The sequence below is a fragment of the Rattus rattus genome, chromosome 4, assembly GCF_011064425.1.
Source record: "Rattus rattus isolate New Zealand chromosome 4, Rrattus_CSIRO_v1, whole genome shotgun sequence".
In the NCBI taxonomy this organism is placed as follows: Eukaryota; Metazoa; Chordata; class Mammalia; order Rodentia; family Muridae; genus Rattus; species Rattus rattus.
Window position 1 is genome coordinate 136,296,424 of NC_046157.1, and position 21,419 is coordinate 136,317,842.

The 21,419-nt window shown below is 39.2% G+C and overlaps 1 protein-coding gene across 1 annotated transcript in view; it reads left to right on the top strand.

Annotated features, from left to right (window-relative positions):
* Positions 1 to 21,419, top strand: part of Pard3b (par-3 family cell polarity regulator beta) — a 986,886-nt gene that overhangs the window by 631,632 nt on the left and 333,835 nt on the right. The window contains 1 exon segment of the mRNA XM_032901196.1: positions 72 to 116. Coding sequence (XP_032757087.1) covers positions 72 to 116 — 45 coding nt within the window.

Genomic DNA, 21,419 nt, shown 5'->3' on the forward strand with positions numbered 1-21,419 from the left:
TAATTTATTGTTTTAAAAGGTCGGATTTACAAGCAGGTCTAATCCTTGTCTCTTTTCTTTCTCTTCGTCAGTGCCAGACGAAAGCAAAGTCCAGTCACTGGCTGATCGCAGGTCAGGTAAGACGCTCCTTGTAACTGGCTTTCTCTTCCTGGAAGTCACTGGTGGCATTTGGATCCTGTTTCTGAGCACCAGCCAGTGAAAGGCTTTCTAATTAATACATGAGATGTCTCTGTCTTCCACAAAGATGAATTATCGTTTGGCTTTGTGCATAATGGCATAATGCATGCTGACTCAAAATTTTTGAGAGAAGAAAGGTTTCCAAATCACCATAAAACCCAAGTCTTAAACCTCTATGCTAGATGAACACTCTCAAGAATCAAAAAAAAGTTGAGAAGGAAAGCTAAGGAAGTTTGGAAATTTTTCCTACATCAATTTTAAATTAAAACTGGGGGGCAGAGAATATCAAAGAAAGATATGGTCATTTCTCAGAAAAACAATTATAAACACACATGGGCAATGTTGCCTGTCACCAGCAGGGACTGTGCACAGAGACTGTGCTCATTCCTCAGGAATGAGCTCCCATGCTCACCTAGGTCTTAGTCACCTAGGTCTTTGTCCTGATGAGGCATCTTTTTGGACCAATCCCAAGCCTTCCCTTCCCTTCATAAACTACCAAACACTAGGGGTGCTTCATTTTGTAGAAAACTATCCACTGACTCACTCTGTAGAGGGCTCCGGTGGCTGGCATTCCTCCAGTGCTGAAGCAGAATTCTCCCCCATTGCTGTGTTTGTGTGACAATTGTTTTCCAGCAGGAAGTGGCCTTGATGTCTTTTAAGTTTGTCAGGTTCCAGGGCAGGCAAGATTATATCTTTTTCTTTGTCTCCTTCTCTAGATTTTCTAGTGACTGCAAAAGGGAACAGGTGGTTCATACTCTTCGGCTTCTCCCTTTCTTCCTAATGAAGAGTCCAAGTAGTTAGATAGTATGAATAAAAAACACATAGTGGCTTATTAAGAATGTTTACAAATTGGACTTGTGAAAATGAGCAAATAATAAGCTTTCTGATTATTTCCACAAATTCCAACCTTAGTTTAATTTTAGCTTTCAAAAAAAAATCACTTCTTGCTGGTAATCAAAAGTTACTGTCACTCTTTTAGCTGAGAATATCATCTTAGCTTATTGCTATAATAAAAATGTTGGCTTTTATCTAATGTGGAATAAATATTTATGAAGAACTACTCTACACAACTTGAAATAATAACCTTGCAGATTTTTAAAAAATTCAAAATTGGCAGAATTTCATAGCTGGCAGTCCACATGACAACTTTACCTCAGGCAGCAGATGGGATTCGTACTAGCAAGCTTTATTCTGTATGAAGCACAGTGTTAAATTACACTAAATGATATAAAGATTTGTTTCTAATGTATCACCACTCCAACTATCATTGTTCCTATATCTTGAGACCTTCTAAATATATGATATTTAGATATTTAGATATGATATTTCAGTATATCCTGTAGTTTATTGTTGGACACCTGTGGAATCTATATGCAAAAAAAGTCAATTTGATTATACCTGACTCAGCTTGATTCAATATGAGCTGTGAGGCATCAACCAATGAGAGATTAAGGGAGGTAAGATATTTGATAACTTTACAGCAAACGTGACGTAAGTGAAGAGGGTGAAAACACATATAATTATATAGTGATGCGTGACAGAGAAAAGGTGTGTCCTATACAGCATAGGAGAGAGTTGTGAGACAGTGCAGAGCATCATCACTGGAGGAAAAAGATGTGGACAACGAATGTTCAGGTTCCAAGACTGTGCCTCTACCAGTTTTCCACATGTGTGTTTTTGAAAAGTAACCTTAAATATGATTTTCTTCAGGCATTCATCTCTCACATGAAAACTCAACTCCATATGTATTCTGTATTCATTTACAGCAGGAGTTCTTAACCTTAGTGGAGGTTGCATATCAGATATCCCATGTATCAGATATTTACATTATGATTCATAACAGTAGAAAATTACAGTTATGAAATAGCAATGAGCAAAAATTTTATGGTTGGCATTCACCACAACCTGAGGAACTGTATTTTAAATGGTTGCAGCAACCATTTAAAAGGTGGAGAAACCACTGATGTAGGAGGATTTCTCATCGGATGTTGGTAATGGCGGTGGTGGTGATTTGATAGCAACAAAGGAGTAAGTGTTCCTTTAATTCTGACAACTTCTTTCTGTTGTCACTCAAAAATTTACAACAGATAAAGAGATTATATGTAGTCAGACAGGTAATGACAAAGACAGACAGACAGACTGACAGAGACATAGATCTATAGATAGGTACATAGATACATAAATAGAGATAACGATAGATGATAGATGGATAGATCGATACATATATACATAAATACATAGGTAGATAAAGATAGAGATATAAATAGGTACATAGACACAGAGATTGATGGATTATAGTTATATATGTGGATGGATAGATGGATGGATGGATAGATATATAAAAAGATATAGATAGATAGACTGATAAATAGTAAATAGAAAATAAATCTATAATATCAAACTTCTATGGGCACTCTGTAGGTTATTGTCTGTGGTTATGTTATATTTTATCTTATAAGGATCATGATCATACTTCTGCCAATGTTCAAATGATCCCTTAAAGCTTTCTTGAAATACGATTCTTTTTCTTCCCGAAATCCTATCTTTGGAATACTTGAGTAATAGATCAACATCTTTTTGGCTAGGAGGAGCAGCTTTCTCTTTAATTCCAGAAATGTGGACAGCTCTAACATTATCCAAGACTATCAGGAAGTTAAAGTAAATTAAATTGTATCTGCTGACTTAAATCTACCATCCATCTTATTTGGGAGGATATTCAACATTTAATAAATTCATCCGAGTTAAGCTTTCTTCTGAGTCAGCTACTTAGTGAGTATAGAGCCACTCTGTGCCAACTTCCATCTGCTGGTCTGGCTTGGGTGCATCCCAATTTTGTGACAAGATTTTTGGCACCTTTTCCTTGGCTTAATCTTTAAGTGGTTGATGCTTCGGGGCTAAAATCATATCAAAGGCCCAGGTAAGATAAATCTTTCTGTAATTTCTGGCTCAAAATGGTGGCTCCCTTCACCCCTTCTGGAATCAACACATTATTCTTGAGATTCCCATAACAACCACATTCCATCCCATCATTACCGTAGTGTGGTTTTAAATATTTTGGGATAGTCTCCATGTAAGGAAGGTCTTTATGTCTACAGAATGGTAAGGCCCACTCAGGGAAATTAGAAATAAAATAGCTTTTGTTTGGTTCCTTTAAAAAAACAACACAAGTTCTAGTGAACCTTGAAAAATAATTTAACATCTTTCTTCCTATATCTCAGGAATTGAACAATGTTCACACACTAGAAATGCAAGGCAGAAAAATATATTTAAATAAGAAAAGTGATTTTACTATTTTTTTGCAATTAAAACATTATTATATTATTATCCCCTTCTATTACCTCCCTGTTACGCTTTCAAATTTATGGCCCCCACTTTCTTTAATTCTTTATAGTGTGTGTGTGTGTGTGTGTGTGTGTGTGTGTGTGTGTGTGTGTGTGTCTTTCTAGAAATACAACTATAACCCACTCAGCCTATATCAAGTTACTTATACATATATGAGTTTGGTAATGGCCACTTGGTATTGAATAACCAGTTTTAAGATGACTTCTGTGATCTGAAGAAATCTTAGAGCTCAGAGAAAGTAAAATTAACTTAGTGCTTGATATTTAAAATTTTTGCTTTATTTTTTATTATGCTCAGAGCAATAAAGGGTATCTGAGATCTATGTATTTCTTGCTTTCCCTGTTTTATACTAAACCTCAACCAATAGTTCAGTGCTCCTCTTGTACTTGTTTGAAAGGACTTATATATTTTGCTTCCTTTTTTTCCTACTGTGTCGTCGTCTTCTTCTGTTGTTTTGATTTACTGCTTGGAGCTGTTTTAATATGTATTGACTGTCTGCAGAGATCTTTGCTGACCCAGCTCTTTAAGATGATGCAGTACTAAGAGAGCCAGGGAGTTCTTCTTTACGAGCTCTGACATATTAATTAGCAAAATGGACTAAAAAGCTTTCCGATTTTTGCTTTAATTTCTTATATTCTCAAACACCTGTCTATATAGCTGTAAAGCAGGCAAGTCTGTGAAAGCAATGGAGAGCAGTAAGTGCAGACCGTCTTTGAATCAAGTTTATCAGTTAAGAAACACATGCTTATTAGCAACTGAGGTGGGTCTTTGCATGCCATGAAGTTCAGTTGATATGCTGGCACGGTTGATTGGTATAGAAATTAAACCTTTGGGCATTTAAACTTGCTCTGCCAGATGGTCACTGTTGTCTTAGGAAATGAACCTAGATATTGTGCTATAGTAAAGATCGTGTTTTCTTAGAATGTTCCTAACACCCTATAGACCCAAGAACTGAAAATAATGGAGAATATAGTTTCTCAGATCCCATTCTAATGGGAAGACATCATTGACCTTTTGTAAACTTGTGTAGCTTAAAAGGAAACAGCTACTCCAGACTGTAATAATCTCATGAAGATGAGGGACATCTAAATGTAATTATTTTACCTTTGTTTCCTCTTATGAAAATGTGTAAGTTTATATGTGTATGAATGAGTGGCTCAAATTGAGAGATACAGGAAAGAGAAAATGTATGTGCATTGACTATAAATTATATTAAAATATATGATATATATTCTTGTTCCAAAGCTCAAAAGTTAATATGGAAATTGTTACTTTAGCAATGAGAATAATCTTCAGACATAGATCTTTTTCAAGTGTAACCTAAGAAGTTTCTGGTTCTTTGTAAAAGAATTGAGCTTTGAAGATGGATATGTTGTACAAGCCTATAATCTCAGGGCACAGTGGTTGGAAGAACACGAGTTCAAATCCAGCCTTGACTACAAATAAGTTTCAGGCCACCATGAGCTACATAGTGAGGTCTTGTTTCAAACGAAAAATGACAGTAAATAAATGAAAGCCTTTAAAAGTGAAAGGAAGTTAGACTGCAACTTCACTACAAAGAACAATTACTCAGTGGGGCTTCATAAGTTTGTCTTTATTTCCATTTTTTACAGAATTGAAATTAACATGTATTATTTGAACAATATGTCAAACCTCAGCAGTTTCTCAGGTTTGAATCTTCCAGTTGGGTTCCTGCTATTCATGACCTTTTGTGAATTCTGTGGATGAGGAAATAAAAATCCAGTGTCAGTGGTTGTAGGGTTTGACCCTCAATCCTGTTCTTAGCTAAGGGAACACAGGGTAGATATCTGCTCATGTGCTGAGAATCTTGCCATCTCTCATCAGCCCTTCTGTTAGTTAAGTATAGTGCTGGATACAACAAACATATACACTTCCCTCTGTGTCCATCTCTGGTTTACATTTAAAAAGGGTTAGGAAGTTATCATCAGAAAATTAGCAACATATATATCACCCACACACTTGATTATGAAGCAGCATTCTCCATGCTATAAATGATTACTGAATACTGTAGCCTCTAAAGTTTGATGAATCAAACAGAATTAGAAACAAATATTTTCAACCAGTCCTTTTCATATGATTTAAATATAAAGCAGGTCTAGGCATCTCTAAATTTCCTAAGTAAATATGGGTATTCTTACGAATTAAATTTCAAAATAAATTGATCCTCTTCATGTATATTCAACGTCTCTGAGTTAGTTAACTTTCGTTGCTGTAATAAATGCTATGACCCAAAACAAATTACGAATACATGAGTTTATTTCGACTTATGGTTCCAGAGCTAGAATCCATAATCACAGAAAAGGCATAGTCTACGTGAGAGTAGGAAGCTGGGGGATCACATTACATCTGCACACAGGAAGCAGCAAGAACAAGCAGAAGGTAAGGTCATGCTATGAACTCTCAAACCCCATCCCTACTGATATACTGTTTCCAGCAAAGGTTTGCCCCCATAGGGTCTATAACCCCTCCTCAAACAAAACTACCAATGAGGGCCAAGTGTTCAGATACATGAGCCTATAGAGGACATTTTCATTCTTCTCTCTGTGCTAGAAATACCAAGGGAAATAAGACATCATTCTGCCTTAGAGAAACCATCTCTAGGTTTAAACACCAGTTAGACATGAGTTCAGTGCATTCTTGTTAAAGAAATACCACAGAGGAGTAGCACTTGGGTTCTTTGGCATAGGGAATGGCTGTTAGGTATGCTTCTGTAGGAGATCACAGAAGCTCAAGATAACAGGAAGATTTAGAAACAGGTCGACAAGTTAAGTCACCAAGGGATATGTGAATAGAAAGCACTAAGGTGTATGCAAGAAATTATAGGCACTTTAGAGTGGACACAGGAAGGACAACAGAATTCTAGTCAAGAGAGTAGGCAGGAATTCATTCATGGAAACCCCTGCTCAGGCAAACATGTATTTAATTTTATCACACCTGCTCTGCAGAGGTTTAAGGAGGAAAGGGCATTATTTTTATATTCAGATGGCTATAGATACTTGGAAAACAATAAGGAAGACATAATGTAGAGCATGTATATTTAAGTGATTAGAAATAGAAAGAAGAGAGAAATAGGTAATAATGTCTTGAGATATGCCTTTATTTTAAAGGAAACCTATAGTTGCATGAAACATTCTGTGTGCCTGTGTGCATTGTCAGTCACCTATTCCTTCCACTATGATGCATAAGAAAAGCAAAAGTAAACATTTGCCTCTTAATCACGCATATGCGGGCAGCCTGCGCCTTTCTGATTTCAGCCACACAGGTTTAGCATCAAAGCATGAGTTAGGACCAGGTACCATTTATGCACCTCTAATCCTCTGTGGATCAGTAGCTTCCTGTGCTATACACCTTTCACAGTGAAAGTAATAAGATAGAGCTAGTTGAGAGAAAGAAGGAAATCTATAAGTTAAATGCTAAAGACTTCTGTTAAGTGGCTGGGGTGGGGGGCAGGATAGATGGGAAGAGGTGGAGTGTTTCAATCTGAAAGCAACTGTGAAGGAGACGGACTGCACACAGTGGTAGAGGAATGGGGCATGGAAGGTGGAAATGAGAAATGAGGAAGACGCCGAGCCACCGGTCAACGCCAGTCATCACAGTTGAAGTGAGAAACTTGATTTGAGAGGGCTAAAGGGAGGCAAGATTCTAAGTGGTGAGCTAGACTTCAATTAAGACCAAGAGGCAGGAGAATTTCAAGATGAGCCTGAAATTGAACAGCAATTTAACAGCCATGGAAAGGCTCGAGAAGGCATGTGTGAGAGGCGGGAGAAAGGCAGGGGCAAGCACACTGAAGTTCCAGGGTGCCTGCAAGGCTTCCAGCCCGGAAAAGGCTGACCAGCATCTCCGTAGCTTGGCACTGACAAGATGGAGTAGTGATGGGCTTGGCAACCCATGATGGTTCTGCAGTTACCAAGAGAACTGGCCCTAACCTGCCTGGTAAAGAAAATAAAGATTAATCTCAACTTGAGACTCATTGATGACCAGAATGGTCATCTTTATCGTGGCTTTCCCTGTCTGATAAAAGAGGAGATCAAGAATTTGCAAAATTAGTTCTGGGAATATGGCTCAGTATATAAAGTGTTTGTCATGAAAGCATGAGAACCCAGATTTAGCTCCTTAGAACTCAGGTAAAAACCACATGGGCACAGCAGCCCATCTTGAATCTCAACCAGAAATACTAGTCCTTCAGAGGAAAAGATGAAGGCACCTAGGGGTAAACTAGCTAAATTTAGCCAAAACAGCAAGTTTAGGGTTCCAGGAGAGACACCCACCTCCGAAAATAAGGGAGGGAGGGAGGGAGGGAGAGAGAGAGACAGAGAGAGAGAGACAGAGATAGAGAGAGAGACAGACAGACAGAGAAAGACAGAGAGAGAGGCAGAGACAGAGAGAGAGAAAGAGAGACAGAGACAGAGAGACAGAGAGAGAGACACACAGAGACAGAGAGAGAGACAAAGATGGGGGAGAAGATACTCAAGATCAACCTTTGATTCACACATGAAAACACACACATCCACCTGTATAACATGTATTATGTTCATACATTCAAGGATACACATATGTGTATACACACACACACACACACACACACACACACACACACACACACACACACGTGCAAGAGGAGAGGGAATGTGCAAAGAGAAATGGTCCCAAGGTAGGAAAATGCTACAGTCTTCACTAGGCATATAAACTGAAGGGTGACATTGGCTGGAGTTAGTTTAGCAGGCTGTGTCAGGGGCAGGACAGGGGAGGATTAAGCCCCCAAGGAAGTACCTCCAGTATGAGTAAGAGGCAAGAAAGGCTTAAGTGACCTTTCTAGAAAGTTCAGAGGAAAATATATGATCTTTCTAAAAGGGCAAGAGAAAATGGAGGTGTATCTAGAGAATATAGGAAAACCTGTTTTTTACTGGTTTTTACAGGTTCTATTAATGAAACACTCTAAACTGTGTCCATGAGGCGGGAGAAGAAAAGTGGAAGAAAAAGAAACAGGAAAGAGGCTGTTATTACAGGTGGACTTAGGACGTGTCTGTAGCAGGTGGCTTGCAAGAGTCACCTGCGGTATGAATGGAAACGTAGGCAGAAAGGGTGGGGACTTTGTATGGTGGTTTTAGGGTTGTGTATGGTGTACATTCTGAGATGTCACGTCAGTACATCCTGACCTTATAGGGTTGGCAAACCCACGGTCCACAGGCAACAGCTAACCTGTGAAAGAACTGGGGTATTAGTCACTGAAAAAGTGGATAGGTAGCTGAAAACTTACATGTGAAGCTGGGTGTGGTTGGACATGCATATAATTCCAGTACTCAAGGTAGAAACTGAAGAATTGCCTTGAGTTCCAGTCTCACTGGAACACACAGTGAGACTCTGTGTAATATAAATTATAAGTATATATGATATAAATGTAATTCTTATTAATATATTAAATATGTATTATACAGGTACAGACCCATACCAACAAAGATATGCCACATTCACTGGATGGCAGATGGACTGCCATTTACCAAAGCAAAGTATCCATTAGCACTTGCAATTGTATCTCCAGTTCTCCACTTGAGGGTAACAGAACATGAGGTTGTAAGGTTCTTCCCACACAACAGGTTTATTTCCAAGAGTAGACTAAGGCTTCAAGACTATTATATCACAAAGGGCTACCACCTCCTCAAGGAGAGAACTGAGCCTCTCGCTACGTAGACCTCATTTCTGCCAATGTGGACACAGCTTGGTGATCTCAATTACCTTTCAAATTCTCTATTTTCCTCAAACCCAGAATGAACAGTAAAAAGATGGAAGGATTTGGCACAGAATTTGTAATGTTTTCTTAATATTCTATCAGCAAACTCCCCTAGAGTGGAATATGCTTCTAAGCACAAGAAATCTGGAGTTTGCTTGAAGTTTGCAGACTTATGATCAGCTGTTCATCTGTGACCTTTTCACTTTGATCCTGTATTTTGTCTCTCATAAATGCACAGAAAAAATTATTCCTGAATCTCCAATGAAGTTGTTCATAGAGTCTATTTATGAATTTTCCCCTTTACCTTGATATATTGATCTACATTATGAGATTCTTATAAGCAGATTTTATTATCCTGTTCCTTTCATTATACAGGATTTGACATTCTATCTTTGAAAATAAAATTTACTGTGTTTAAAAGTATTCATATTTTAAAAAATTTAAAAGCACTGTGTCTTAAAAGCTGATTTAGACATTTTAGAGTTTCCAAAGTTATTGGATTGTTTAAGTAAGTGAAAAATAATCCCATAAAGGCAGGCAGGTGGGTCAAGTTCCTCAGGGCAGTGGAAGGTCCGGGCGTCATTAGCTGTGGGAACTGTGCCCTGTATGTTTAGCAAGCAGTGCTTCGGAACCAACAATCCCAAATGTATTTCTAAATGCCAGAGGAACACCCACAATTAAGAACGCGGTTCAAGATGGCGAGTGGAGTTGAGAAGCGGCAGGTGAGGGTTTGCTGTCAAACCTTCGTGAGCTCTCCTCACCCATCTCTACACGACCTCTGCAACAGCCTGCGGAACATGCTCCGAGCTGGTCACTTACCCCGCGGACAGTAGTGTTTTTATCTGCATGTGCGTTTGCATGTTGTGTGGGGAAACTACGCTTTCAAACCATAGTAATAAACCTTGTCCCTCCATTTGAGCACTGATCTGTCTTTACTCTTTCAAGTTTAGCTTGAGACTGCTTTCAGTAAAGTCTTTGCAATGAGCCATTACAAACGGAATTCCTTGGACTTTACACCCCTAGCTTCAAACAGCAGCAGTTCACTGTGACGAACACATAGAAAGAAGCAGAAACCCACCAGTCTCTACTGAATTGTTTTAGGACTTTTACATTGGAAGCTCAAAGTTAAGACCACTCTTCAAAGATGAAGCATTTTCTGTGTAAATCAGCGTGGGGGAAAAAGTCCAAAGCCTAAGCAGCCAAGACTCTCTAACGCCAGTGACACAGAAAGATTATGGACTAGCAACTTTGTATCTCAAACATCTATGAAAAGTTTATTCTCTCCATATTAGCCAATGAAGATACATATATCTGCAGTCCCGCAAGGTCTTAAAGTTTGGTTTGCTCACCTGAAAACAGGCAGCATATTCTACTGGAAATTCAAATTTAAAGTTCAGCCAGGAAACTAGGAAAACAAGCTCAGGCACAGGACAGTCCCATCTCTGCTGATAATGGGAAAAGATGTGCTTTAAACTGTGTTTTATAAATCTTATGCATTTATCTCGACAGTTACAACTTTTTATTAGAGAAATCGGGGTGTGCATGTATACATGGCTTTCATAATTGAAGTGAGCTCTTATTTATGAGGATGAATCCAAACATACCTATTTCAAGGAAGAATGCTGATTCCTTCAGACTTTTGTTCCTGTACCTATAGATACTTTTGCTAAGTCCACATCACCATGCTATGACTATACTGTCCCAGGGCCATCTTTGGCCAGCATCACTCTCTGATCTACACAATCCCCTCATCGTCTTCACAGCTTAGGACTTATCTTGTTCAGCTACATGTATCTCCATATTCTGGTCTCTTAGCTTTTTTACTCTTTCTTGCCCCACAACCTATTCTTCTGGCAAGCCAGCAGTACAGCAGGGTTCTAACAAGTCTTTCATCAGCTTTGACTAGTTCTTAGAGAAGCTCATAGAACACAGAGAAGCATTTGACTTACATTACAGAGGACACAGTTAAAGAAGCCATATTGGGAGAGGTGCTTAGACTGGTACGTGGGAGGTGAGACCCCCTGCCTCTCTCCATGTGCTCCCTGTGCCCTTGAGCTTCTGACTGGCAGTCTGAGTGTTCTTTAACAGCTGTGCCTGGGTGTTTTCCTTCCATAGGCACAGCAGGTCACCTCAGTGGCCACTGATGATTACCTCGGCCTTTAGCACCTCCTTTCCAGATTTAGGATGAGGAGTAACAGTTTCAACCATGCAGAGAATATCCTAAAAGTTGTTTGTCACTTCATGATGATACAGGAGGACCTACCATTTTAGATATCCAATGTGTTTTAGAAGCAGAGTACCAAGAAATGAAATGAAATACAAATACAATAGTATGCATTCTAAAACACTATAGAGTGCCACTCTTTCAATCTTGTAAAAGAAATGTTCAAATAGTCAGATTTCACATGATATGCAGAGAACCAACCATAAAGGGGGACAGAGCAGTTTCTAGGAATAAGATGAAATTCTCAGTCCAAACTATACAGGGAACCTGTGTAGGGTCAGAAGTATTTGCAGAAAAAGAATGGAAAAAGGCCTAACTCTGAGACACCCCTATTGGGTATTGTTGGGGGAAGCCATAATGAAAAACATGCTTGGAGAATATTAAAAATCCCTGACAATTTCGGTCTCCCAGGGGGCAGGAACTTAGTCCTTGTAATATATTTAATAGTGTGCCTTTGTGGTGCTGTATATAAAAGGGATCTTTCTTAGAGGTCTGTGATGCCCAACTGCATCCAATAAAAAGCACATATAACAATAAGAGAGGCTGATAGTAAATATGTCAAAATTAAACAGAAAACATTAAACAATCTAGATTACTTCTGAACTAAGTAAATGCAAATTCATCCATACTTTACAGTTAACCAGAAACCATAAGTCCTCACAAAGCAACTTACAAACTTTCTCCATCAAAGTAAGACCAAGCCACTGAAAATGCCCTGCCTCATGCAAGTCCTGTATTAATCAATTTTTTAATGCATGTATTTTAAAGTAAGCAAACAAAACCACAACTGCAAATAATAATAATAATGATATGGCAGATAGTTTTGTAAAAATATCATGATTTACCATTAGTGAGTGGATTGTCAAGGCATTCAGAAAAATTGGCCTCAAAATGGTGATGGAGCCGTTTTACTTCCTGTACTAACAGGCCTCAAGAGAAAATACAGCCAGCAGTTGATTTAGTAGTCTGGCCATCCAAGACTCATCTTAAGTGCTTCATACCAGGAAATATATTTTACTCTTCTAAAGGTGTACATTTGTATTAATTCATATTAAGAAAATACTGTTTTTCCATCTACAGAACTATTAATGTCTTTATACCAAAAAGAATGTTGGGGGCTGGAAAAATAGCTCAGCGGATAAAATGCTTGCTCTGTAAGCATAAAGACCTGAGTCTGGATCCTCAAAAAACACAGAAAGATGTATACACTTTTACCTGCCTGTAACCCTAGCCCTGGTGGGTGTTGAGAGGCACTGGGATTGCTAGCAAACCTGTGTGGCCAAAACGGTGAGCTATAGGCTCATGGAGACCCAGTCTCAACCATACAAGATGGAGAAAGAAAAGCAACTGACAAAAGAAACAAAACAAAACAACAACAACAAAATAAAAACCTCAATATACATCTGTCTTTCACATGTGCACACACAGGAGAACACATGTGCACATATGCATGAAAACACACACACACATATGCTATTTTAGGGGAAATTGACACAATGAAACAGTATAGAACACTATGTGAGCATGGCAATGATAACAAATGACAGTGTAAATTGATAAACTGAGAAATACTGAACTTCCTGATATACTGTGTCAGATAACTAATGTTCTCATGAGCTGTGTTATGCTCTGGAAACATGTTTGAAAAAACAGTGCCTCCACTCTGAGAACTTCATGGTACCTAAGACTAATATACTTAAAGTGTTAATATGGCAATCTGCTCTATTTTTCCTGGCTGGGGCAGCAAGCTTCCTTGTCACCCACCACAATGCTCTGGAGTTCCTGAATGAAAGACACACATGCACACCCATTTTTAATATGCCTTAACAGTGCAACTGCCAGGCTGCTCTCTAACTCCAGGCTGCTAACACACACTCCCCTCTGATATTCCTTAATAAATCTATATTTCATCGTTGCTGCCCTGGACCCTGCTGGGCAACCCTCCAGGGGCCACTTCCCTCCACCAGCACCCCACCCCCACTCCCGGGTCTAACATGATTGTTACCCTGTCTTCTGTAGCTCTCCTGCCTAATATTCTAGCTTCCCCAGCAAGGCAGTACTGCTGTTCTCTTTCTTTCCTGTTTCTTGCCCAGAAATCTTAAAAGTCCCGCCTCTGTCTCCCTGCCCAGCCATTGGCTGCTGGCAACTTTATTTCCCAATCAGAGCCAACTGGGGGCATGGACCCTCAGCATAGACCTGTGGGTTCCTGTGTGATTTCGAGAGCAAAATTAACACAAATAGATAGCATTAGAACAATCCATAACATATACTGGGTTCCTTTTCCTACTGGTATAGTTGAGCACTGGCTTTTTATTGAAAGGTCTATGGCTCCCCACATGCTTGCTGCCTCACAGCAGGACATTACATTAGAGAAAAAACTGTTCCAACACTCACTTGCTCTCCACGTAGGTTTCAAAAGCCATACCAGTTCCAGAAACAGCCTGGAAACTGTTTCCTTGAGTATGCCTATTTGTGCCTCAGAAGGTCACAGTGACTCCATGGGATATTTCCCATCATTGTCCAAACCAACCTGACCTGAAGAATTCAAAAGTTTAGTCTCCTAACTAGACCAGCATCATGTTCCCTATTCTGTAGGCATGGTCTCTATGTAGGAGAAAGGGAAGCTGAAAACCATGGGTCAAACAGTGGTCCTCAGTTGCTTCAAATGAGCCGGATGCTTTCCTGGGGTCCCACAAGCATGCTTCCTCTACAACGATGTCCTCCTTCCTCCTCCGAGCGGTACTTGACCTCCTTATTTTTCCAGCAAACTACTTGTTCTCCTTGTTCTCTCTCAGTAAGACTCTTCATCTCACTCCTTCTCAGAATGAGCCCCCCCTACCTTGTCACATGGATTCCCTCTGATTCTGTTCCCTAGTCAAATATGCTTTTCTTAGAGACCTTCCCTGATGGCACCATCTAAAAGGAACACCCAATAAGAACTCAGTTCCTGTCACTTCTCTCATCTATTTCCTTATGCAGTCTTTTGCAAAGTGTGTCAAGATGTGTATTCATGCATGTGCACACACATGCACACATTCCACAGACAGGTTTGAAATTCACAAGGCAACTTTTGGGATTCAGTTTTCTTAACCATGAGTTCTGGAGTCAAATGCAGGTTCTCAGGCTTGTGCTATAAGCAGTTTTGTATTCTGATCCAACTCACTGGGCCTTTTCCTGAATCTGTTTACTTTCAAACTTTCCATGCCCTTATGTTTGTGTATGTGTGTGTGTGTGTGTGTGTGTGTGTGTGTGTGTGTGTGTGTTGTCCCGACAAGTAGCTGCATTCTATTTTAATACAATGTAAATTATTTCTGATATTCTAGCACATCTATAATTACTATAATTGTTAATATATTTAATTTGTGTTTATCATATTTTCTATTTGAAGTACTTTCAGTGACTCTCTTTTTATTTACCTAAGGTTTTATCTCAATTTTCTTATATATATCATATGTGATATATATATGTATAATTCTACTTCTCTTATAATTTTAGGATTTTCTACTTTATTTTGGTATTTCTTGATCCCACAAATTTCATATTAATTTTAGTAATGTACACCTGCAATATTTGTTAATTACTTAACGTTTTTTCCTCACAGTTCTATGGATCTCAGACTTGCCCTGGGGGGCTTTTTTATTCTTCTGAAATATGCCTTCCTGTTCTCTTAATGATGGCATACCAAAAGTGCTGTTTTGTTTCACAGAAAATGCCTTTCTCTTGACATCTAGTTTTCCTGGCTATTTAACGTTAGGCTGAAAACAAGCCAAACATGTTAGTGGTTTGTTGTTGATGTTGTTGTTGTTGTTGTTGTTGGTCTTTCAGTTTTTGTTTTTGTTTTTTAAACTGCCTTCTGGCTTCTATAGTGAAAACCCAGCCTTCAGTCTTTGTGCTCTTTCTAACTGTGATCACTCTTTTCTCCCTTCTTACTTTTAAAATCTATTTATTTTTGACATTCACTTTTACTAGTCTCTAAAACTTGATGTAGATTTCTTTATGTCAACCTTCGTTGTATACAAAAAGAATGTTAACAGTATACATCCAATGACATGTATTAAAATGCTTCATCATTTGGAGCAAATTATGTCTTCTAATATTTTTCATGTCCTTTCTTTTTTTTTCCTTGTGGAATATCTACTATATTCATCAGAGTATCTGGTATATATGTCTGAGACCACAGAAAATAATGCCCATTAAACCCCTGTTCATATTTAATTCTCTAGTTCTTTGAGTCTGCAGCCCATTGTAATAACTCCTCCAAACTTATTTCTTAGGTCCATTTTAAAGTGTAAGGTTCTCTCATGTTTCTTTCTGATATTCTCATGTTGCTTCCAAAATACAAAAATGACCTATCCTCATACTGACTTCCTTACAATGGACGCCCATCAGTGTTTGGCCCTCGTGTGTATAAAGCATGAATGCCCATCTTTGGTTGACTCCTGTGCATGACAAGCATGGGTGTCCATACTTGGTTGATTCTTTTGTATGAGAAGAACAAGGAACTAAGTTTGCATTTAACTTCGTTTTTTCCCCACATAGTATAATTCCTTATTCTAGGGAAATTGTGGGATGCTATTAACTTGAGGTAACTTCCAAGTCACTTTCTAGTTGTTTGAAATGAAATAAACTTAACTGACTGCCTTATTAGGTCAGCCGAATGGCTGGAAATTCTCAAAGAAACATGCTGAGGTGATTGTCACTGTTTAGTTGTTTTCCCTTTCAAGAGGGAGTCTCTGCTGCTCAGAAAAGCAAATGCAGGATGTTGGGGTTTTCCAGATATCCTTCTACTAAGACTTTAGGTCTCTGAGGACTCACTGTTTGATTCACCTACTTTTGCCCTAATTACCAGAGCCTCCATGATTCCCCCATCTCTCCAAGCTTCATACCCTACTCCCAGCATTCACCAGAAGGGCGAGCTTAAAAATACACACATTGTCCACCATTCACTCCTGGGTATTTCACTTGTTTGATTTTGTTTGTCAAAAGGCCAGGCTTGAGGATTTCCTTTGAGTAGAACAATGCATTTAAATGCATACTTGTTTTTATTTAACCAGAATCTATTCATATTTTATCATCAGATCTTAAGATATGACTTACTATTGGAAGTGAAAGTATGAATCTGTTATTTGATGAGTGAATGAGTGTATGATTTTCTTTTATGGAGTGATAGATTCAAATAAGGCTCTGGGTTTGATGTGGATAAGAACATACCTGATGCCAGGCATGGCTGTTCACTGGCTTCAACTCACATTGGACATGAAAAATCCATCTTGAGACACTCTGTGGAAAATTATGGAAACCCATAGGGCAGGGGAACAAAGCAGCGAATGGTGTTCATAATACCCTGAGAAAGTTAGAAATGGAAAATTCTGTTTACTAAGACCTACACAATAAAAAGATGTAGTTATATTTGTAGTTACAAGCTATGGTTTATTGCTCTGTCTGGAGATGCTCAGTGATTCATTGTTATAGGAAGAGATAAAATAGGGCTCACAGAGGAGCTTTTATTGCATTATAAGGTGCCCTGTTGTAACATGGGAAAGACAAGGCTTATCTGGGTATTTGTTATTGCTGCTTAAATGGTCCATGGATCAGATATTAATCAGGATTTCTTTTGAACCTCGGGGATGTTCTTCCAATTGAGTTCTTGTGATCACATTCAAAGACTTCTGGGTCTCACTTGAATGTGGGTGAGAAGGCTGTTAAGTCCTTTAGGTACTAAACTGAGTCTGAGATAGCTCTAGTCATTTTAACAAAGGCCATACTTGGACTTTTTCTAGTCTTTGTGACAAATGTTCTTTGAATGTTGGTCTGTGTGTGTGTGTGGGGGGGGTGTGGATACATTCAATCAGAGGCCAACAAAAACAATGTATGTCATTTCTCGGGTGCTGTCTGCCTTTTGGGTTAGGCCTGTCTTAGTTAGGATTTTACTGATGTGAACAGACACCATGACTAAGGCAAGTCTTATAAGAACAACATTTAATTGGGGCTGGCTTACAAGTTCAAAGGTTCAGTCCATTATCAAGGCAGGAGCATGACAGCATCCAGGCAGACTTGGTGTAGGAGGAGCTGAGAGTTCTACATCTTCATCTGAAGGCTGCTTGTGGAAGACTGACTTCCAGGCAACTTGAATGAGGGTGTTAAAGCCCACACCCACAGTGACACACCTACTTCAACAGGGCCACACCTTCTAATAGTGCCACTCCCTGGGCTGAGCATATACAAACCATAACAAGGGATTGGCCAAGGTCTCTCATTAGCCCAGAATAGGACAAATAGATGTCTTAGTTAGGGTCTTATTGCTGTGAACAGACACCATGACCAATGTAAGTTTTATAAAGGGCAACATTGAATTGGGGCTGGCTCACAGGTTCAGAGATTCAGTCCATTATCATCAAGGTGGGAGCATGGCAGCATCACAGCATCCAGGTAGGCATGGTGCAGGAGGAGCTGAGTTCTACATCTTTATCTGAAGGAAGCCAGGAGCAGACTCAACATCTTTAGGCAGCTAGGAGGAGGGTCTCCAAGCCCACCCCACAGTGACACACTTCCTCCTACAAGGCCACACCTTCTAATAGTGCCACCCCCTGGATCAAGCATATGCAAACCATTACAATAAGCTATGGTAGCTGAGTAGCAAGCCCCAAGATCAGCTTGTCTCTGTCTCCCCAGCACTGGAATTACAAGCATTCTCTACCACACTGCCTTCCCTTGGTTTTAATCTTTCCACAGTGCAGAAATCCTGATGCTCTTGCAAATTTTTCATCAGTTCAGACTTGTGTTGCTACAGTGTGAATAGTGAGCCAGGAGACTGAGTTGGGACGTTGGACAAAGACCATTCTAGTCACACAGCTGAAGAACTCCCTTCGTGCCAGGGGCCCAGGACATTGAGGGACTAGCCATGCCAGTCCTCTGGAAATACAACTTCAGTCAGCTATAGTTAAATAGACGGTGTGCTAATTGCCTATTATGACTGAAGAAGTCAGTAGGCTTTTTTTGTTTTTCTCCATTCTCTGTGCTTTGTTTCCCATGAATTAGAATTTCTGGGCATACTATCTAGAGCTGGCATTGCAGACACAATAGCATGGGCTCCAAGGAGGTCTTGGTGTTGGATTTTTTCCCAGATTACACATCTGCCCCTCTAGCCTGGATTTCAGAGCATATGGCTGTGACAGAGGGGCAGGTTAGAAATCATTCCTGCGTTGCTTCCAGAGTGTAAAAGGAAGGAGAGCCCTTTATATGACCACAAGGCTGTTGGTATTCAAAGGGTGTGGCTTCTGTGAATTGCTGTCAGTGAGTTAAGATGCACACAGCATACTGCAATCATGGAGTCTCCCTAACAAAACAGAAACAATCAAACAAAAAACCCAAAGTCTGATGGTAAGGAACTCAGTTAAAATGTTTAGCAGTGTCTCTAAGAAGGGCAGTTCATTTATTGCTGTACAACATGCTCTTTGTCAACTGGTGACATATTTTTCCTTATAAATTACACTTATATGCAAATATTTATTGGGAGCAGTTGGGTTATTTAAAAAAGTATCACCCACTCTCTTTCCTTGTAAAACTGCAAGTAATCAGAGTTCAGAATGTGGAATGTAACCCAAAAGTCACAGAGGGCTAACTTGAGGTCCAAGACAGTACTGGGGGAATGATTCTTACTGAATCTGGAGAAGTATAAAGGATGAAAAGAGATGAAGGCAAGGCGACCGTTAGAGATGGTGTTTCCTTTATAAAGCTAATCTCTCTCTTATTCTGAACCCATCACCAACCTTTTCTTACTCCATTCAGACTTTTATCTTCCATCCTTTATCCTCCTCAATTTCATCAACTCTTGTCTTTAATTGAAGGAGAAATACTTAAAAAGAGATGGTAGAGCAGAAACTGAGGAAGTCTGTAGACATCTAATTAAATCCTAGACGGAGGATGCTCTTCAATGCTGATAGAGCTACGTCCTGCCTGCTGTGTGCACCTTGCTAAGGACTTTCCTTTGGTCATTTAAGTAGCAAACAGAACAACTATGTCAAATGAAAATCAGACTACATTGTTTCCCTTACTGAGAGGTCTTCATCCTGGAACAAGGAGATAACCACGTGAAAGAAAGAAAGAAAGGAAGGAAGGAAGGAAGGAAGGAAGGAAGGAAGGAAGGAAGGGCATTATTATACTTTATATCATTTAGAAAATTAAAATGATTCACAAATGCAGTTAAATAATACAGTTAAAACCATAAAACTTATAAGAAACAAAAAACAAAATTTAGTGTCAGTGGATTAAACACTACAGTTTAAAAGTCAAAAATATAAACTATAAAAAAAACTTTTCAACTTACAATTTTTAATGCCTTCTGTTCATTACATTTATTGTCTGTATACACATAATATGGCATGTGTGTGAGTGTGTGTTTGTGTATGTCTGTGTGTCTGTGTGTGGGTGTTTTTGTGTGGGAATGTGTGTTTGTGCATGTTTGTTTGTGTGTTATTGTGTGTTTTTATGTATGTATCTGTGTGTGCATGTGTGTATGTGTGTTTGTGAATGTGTATGTGTGTTTGTGTGTGTATGTGTGTGTGAGAGTGTGTGTGTTTTGTCCCTGAATGGGTCCCTGTAGTTGAATTCGAGTATCAATTTGACCGAGTGCTTGCTCTTTAAACACTTCTGAGACATGCAAAGAAAAATCAGACTGAAAATGTTTGAAAAGGATCTCTATACAGAATACCAAATTAGTCCAAAGATACTTCTAATTTTTAAATACAAGCAGGGTACCACATAATGTAATCAGTTGGCCTGTTTTTCAGTTAGCCGATTCACTCATTTTGTTTTGTTCTTTTTGACTTTTGTTCTTCATTTGTTCATTTGTTTGACTGTTGTTTGTTTGTGACATGGTTTTGCCTCCTATCCCTGGCAGATCTACCAGTCACTGTGTAGCCCAGGCTTGTAGTAATCCTCCCGTCTCAATATCCAAACTGCTGGGATACAGATGCATAGCTCCATGCCTCACTGAGCCATTTTCAAATAAGTGTAATTAGAGGTAAAGAAAACCGAGTGAATAAGAGAGAAAAGAGGACTCCATTGTTGAACATGTTAGAGACAAAAGCACAGAGCTTGATAATGCATCACCTAAGCCATGTTTTGCTCATGCATGAGTGTTTGTCTGTGTGTTCACATTTCTGTGTGGGTGCCACGGAAGCTATAGAGGGCGTCAGATCACCTGGACCAGGAGTCTCAGAGTTGTGGCTCCCTTCGCAGGTACAGGTGGAGAGCACAGAGCACTGATGCTCTGCAAGAGTGCATCCAGTTCACTGCTGACCGTCTCTCCAACCCCGTAATGCACTGTGTTTAAAGACCATTGATGGGTTTCAGACGAAGGCCCAGACGCTAGGCAGCACTCTCAGAACAAAGTCAAAACCTGCAGAGAAGTCGGACTGAGAGGAAGAGGCCTTCGAAAGCACGAGCTGGGACTGCAGAGGCCAGTCAAGGCTGGTGACATAACTAAAGAGCTGTCTGCACTGAGGTGGTAGCTGAAGCTTGGCTTTGTCCACAAGATCGCACAGATTAAATTAAGTAATAATTCTCTGAAGGAGCTAGCCGTCATTAATTCATTTGGTTAGCTAAAAGCCTGAGATGAAGGCAAAGACAGTTACTAGAGTTAATGACCAGTCTCATTTTTGCTATTATCATGTTCAGTAGTTTGAAACTAGAGGGGTTTTTTTCTGAAATTTAACAGCTGTGTGGAAGTTGAGATCTTAGCAGATATAAAATTGGTACCAAGTTTAATTAACTCATGTATTTATAGGAGATCTTACACTCACAAATGAGACATTTGTTCATTTCATAAATGTTTGCGAAATGTAAGCACATAGATGTCATTATTTATTAAAAATTTCTGCTAGTTTCTTTTCATTTTAATTTGTTTTCATTTTGTTTGTTTTGCCT